At 46.8% G+C, this 4,076-nt stretch overlaps 1 protein-coding gene and 1 long non-coding RNA gene across 5 annotated transcripts in view; one reads left to right on the forward strand and one right to left on the reverse strand.

Moving 5' to 3' along the window:
* The window catches only part of Ccar1 (cell division cycle and apoptosis regulator 1), a 49,857-nt gene extending 48,107 nt beyond the window's left edge, over nt 1–1,750 (reverse strand). For 2 of the 4 annotated variants that reach the window (XM_048809820.1, XM_015500562.2), the window contains exons 1-2: nt 1,510–1,603; nt 241–363 (exon numbers count right to left, since the gene is read on the reverse strand). In XM_048809820.1, the coding sequence (XP_048665777.1) occupies nt 241–313 (73 nt within the window). In that variant the 5' untranslated portion in view covers nt 314–363; nt 1,510–1,603. Of the gene's footprint in view, nt 1–240; nt 364–1,503; nt 1,604–1,730 lie in introns of those variants that run through there. The other 2 variants (XM_048809816.1, XM_048809813.1) reach the window with 2 other exon arrangements.
* On the forward strand, nt 1,218–2,343 carry LOC125618638. The gene is made up of 2 exons (XR_007349954.1): nt 1,218–1,908; nt 2,002–2,343. It is a non-coding gene; the product is annotated as an uncharacterized LOC125618638 (long non-coding RNA).
* Nucleotides 2,344–4,076: the final 1,733 nt, after the last annotated feature.

The raw sequence follows: 4,076 nt of genomic DNA on the forward strand, positions 1-4,076 counted from the left end.
GGGGGGGGGGCAGGGGGAAGAACTGATCCACAGCACTGCAAAACCAAACCTATAAAACTGTCCAAAATGCAAATCACTTTTTTCCCTAGTTGATCTATAAATTTTTAAAAGTCTTCACAAATAAACGACACATCACTTGCAAACACTTTATCATAACATGCATAACCTAACTCGGCTAAAACAGGATTCCCCCCCAACACCCACACACTCATTTAAAGTACATGTGTTCAGCAGTCTGACCTGGCTGTGATACCGCAGTGGCTGTAAACTGAGTAGCCCATGGCGGATTCTTCTGTCCTCCAAACTGAGCCATGATGCAAGGGGTAAAAAAACCTTCACTTGTTTTTCTTCTATAGCAGCGATCTATTAAGAAAGGATCCACGTTTCAAAGTTCAACCAAACTACAAATATCACAATTATTTAAAAGAAATGTTTAAAGTATCAAGGACATCTTCCTAAGTAGAAATAATAACTGCAGGTAGGAAAAGGGCAAATGAACAACACTTTAAATGCAGCAAAAACATTTTACATCAACTGGATCACCAAAGTACCCTTATTTTAGGGACAGACTTAAAGGGCACTTCTTTCTGTGACTATAAACCGTCACATTTAAACAGAAAACAATCTGCTCTATCCACCAGATTATTAACAAGAACTTCACAACTCCATATTCACAGGATATCTAGCCTTCGTGTTTCTTTGGGCGATGGAGTTGGAGATTGGGGCCAAAGTGATGGTGAAATCAATAACGGAAAATTGGACGAGACCCCGAACAAAGGTACTTATCATCAAAATAACCAACATCTCTAATTTCTCTGGTATGGAATTAACTAGGACCTCCTTTGCCCTCGACTTCCTCTCCCTCGTGTGGAAAGGCAGTTGAGCTAACGGATGCCCCTCAAAGAACCAATGCGAAGACCCCACTCCCGCCAAAGACAAGTCAGAAAATGCGATCATCTCCGCCCGCACATCGCCCGGGCGCGGCGATTCTGACGGGCCAGGGCTCTGCCATCTTCCTCCGGCCCCAGCTCCTCGCGGGCCGCAGACGGCGGAAGGCGGAACCCACCGCCCCACAACATTGGGTTAAGCGCCAACACAGGGACACTCAAAGAGTTCAGGCCTCCTTAAGTCCGGCGCACGACGGAGAAAGCCTCTATCCCCAAACCCACGCCACGGGGAGCCCCCCACCCCCGCCCCGGGCTTCGAGGCTAAAGCCGCAGCAGCTCCGGAGAGGGGGACGGCAGACTGCAGCCGGTCGGACCAAGGCTGAGGGGCGACCGGGAAAGAGCGAGGCGGTGGGGGAGGGGCGGGCAGCACAGGGCCTGGTCCGACCCGCACAAAAGGGACCGCGTCCCTCCCGCCCCAGCCCCACAAGAGCCCCACGGTCGCCGGCCTGGGGCCTCCGTGCCACCAAAACGAAGCCTCCCGGCCCTTCCGCTATAGGACAGATGTTAAGAACCCCGGGCGGCCGCCCACCGCGCTCCAATCAAGCGCTGACCAGACCTTCACCTGAGTCGGGTCCCGGCTAACACCGAAGCCATTTCAAAACCCGTCAGCCTTATGCGCATGCGCCAACCTCCCCCTCTCGCTCCTCACCGCCTCCTTCCCAATTTCCCAGAGGAACCACGCTTACGGCTTGACGTCCTACGTACGCGCTCTCCGACTCGCCCTGCATAGGCTAGCCCTTTTGACTGCGCTGCTAGAACGAGAACGCGGTGAAGAAGGGTTACCTTGGCTCAGCTTAACAACGAGCGGGCTACGTCTGTGCGCTATCTCTGAGGCAAAGGCTGACCAGAGGGGGTGGAAGGAAAGAATCCGCGGTCACGTGATCCGACGAGGGCCGACGCCATTTTATGAATTTTTCTTTTCCTTTTTTTTTTTTAACAGTACATTTGGTTGGAGGAGTGGGTATGTTCTGTGACGTCTCAACTCTTTTTTTTTTTCATTGAGGTAAATTTCACTTAACATACTGAATGGACTTTTTTCTTTTCTTTGAGACAGGGTCTTCTATGTTGCTCAGGCTGGTCCCAAACTGCTGGGCTTAAGCGGTCCTCCTGCCTCAGCCTCCAGAGTTGGGACCACAGACAGGTTCGCACCACTGCGCCAAGATGGACTATTTTAAAGTGTACAATTTAATGGCCTTTAGAGTGTTTATAGGTTGTGCCACCATGACCACTGCTATTATTAACTCTTTTCATCACCCAAATAAGAAACGTACACCTATTAACCTATTAACTCCCTGTCATGAGTGAGCTATGTCATTTACATAGACAAAACACGTTTGGTGTCTTTCCACAGTGTCATAATTTAGTGAATAACAATAAATTCACAGGTAACACTGTTTTCATCAGTGTCAGTTCACTGAATACTTGTGGGTCACCTGATGGTCATAAGCCAAACAATCAGGTTTCTTTACTCCAATCTTTTAATTTTAAAAAAAAATGTAGTTTTGTATGGACAGAATGCCTTTTTTTCATTTTTTAATTTTTATGTGGTGCTAAATATGGAACCCAGTGCCTCACACATGCTAGGCAAGCGCTCTGCCACTGAGCTACAGCCCCGGCCCCAAGTCTCAATTTTTAATAGCTAAAACACTCAAGTCACACACTTTACACTAGACTAAAAAAGGCTTAAAGCAGCTGTAGGTGTTCTGAGACTGAACTAAGAGTAAAGACAGAAAGCAGATAGTCACTGTAGAGGGTCAGAAGATTAAGGACCAGGCCCAGAAGGTGGCATAGGCCTTTAATCCCAGCAGTTTAGAAGGCTGAAACAGAAGAATCCCAAATTCAAGGCCAACCTCAACAATATAGCAAGGCTTAGGGCCTTCCTAAACAATTTAGCAAGCTTTTCTTATTTTGCTGACCATTTTATTGTTTCATCTGTTAAATCTACTACCCCTAGTTGCCATCAATGCTACCATCAATTAAGGAAAATCTAAAATTGCCACACACTGTGTTAAGTACTCTAGACATAAGAATGGAACCAAATAATAGTTCTGCAAGCCGATTTTATAGCTGAACATAAAACATAAAAAGGGCTGGAGATGTTGCTCAGTGGTTAAGCGCCCCTGGGTTCAGTCCCTGGTAACAAAAAAAACAAAAATAAAATATTAAGGACCAGCTCACTGGATGCAGTGGCACAAGCCTGTAATCCCAGTTGCTCAGGAGGCTAAGACTGGGTTAAAAGCCAGCCTCAGCAATGGCGAGACACTAAGAAACTCAGTGAGACCCTGTCTCTAAATAAAATACAAAATAGGGCTGAGGGCCTGGGGTTGTGGCTCAGCGGTAGAGCGCTTACCTAGCAAGTGTGAGGCCCTGGGTTCGGTCCTCAGCACCACAGAAAAATAAATAAATAAAATGAAGGTATTGTATCTAAGATAGATAGATAGATATAGAGATAGGGCTGTGGCTCAGTGCCTGAGTGCCCCTGGGTTCAATCTCTTGTACGAACCCCCCACCAAAAATAATATTAAGGACTAGCTTAAGAATTTGTTCAGGGGATGGGGATGTGGCTCAAGCGGTAGCACGCTCACCTGGCATGCCTGCGGCCCGGGTTCGATCCTCAGCACCACATACAAACAAAGATGTTATGTCTGCAGAAAACTAAAAAATAAATATTAAAAAAAAAAAGAATTTGTTTAGGGTGTAGAGCTGTCAAAGCATAGGACCAAGGTGTGGTCAGACCACAGTTTCAGAGTGTCATCTTGCTGTGGGCCATGGGCAGGAGAAACCACACAGTGCTATAACCTGAGGACCAACATTCAGAAGTTTGTGATGTGGTGATCTTCCTGGGCAAGGCTCATGATATTGACCAGGTGAAGGAGTCAGGGTACTGAAATGACCAGTCTCAGGGTGCTACTCCTTTTATGGGGCCTCAGGTAGGAGGGCTGCTTCATACAGTGGTCTGATGTGTTCCATATGCTCATGGGCCTGGTTTTTCTGATATGAGTTTGATATGTCATGTATTCATGCGCTGCTGATTAATTCAGTCAGTTCAAAGGTGGTCATTTTTATTAGTAGGATTTATTTATTGGTTTGTACTTTATGCCTGTGCAAGGCAGATGGTGGTTGTTTGCT

This window comes from Marmota marmota, unplaced genomic scaffold, assembly GCF_001458135.2.
Source record: "Marmota marmota marmota unplaced genomic scaffold, marMar, whole genome shotgun sequence".
Classification (NCBI taxonomy): Eukaryota; Metazoa; Chordata; class Mammalia; order Rodentia; family Sciuridae; genus Marmota; species Marmota marmota.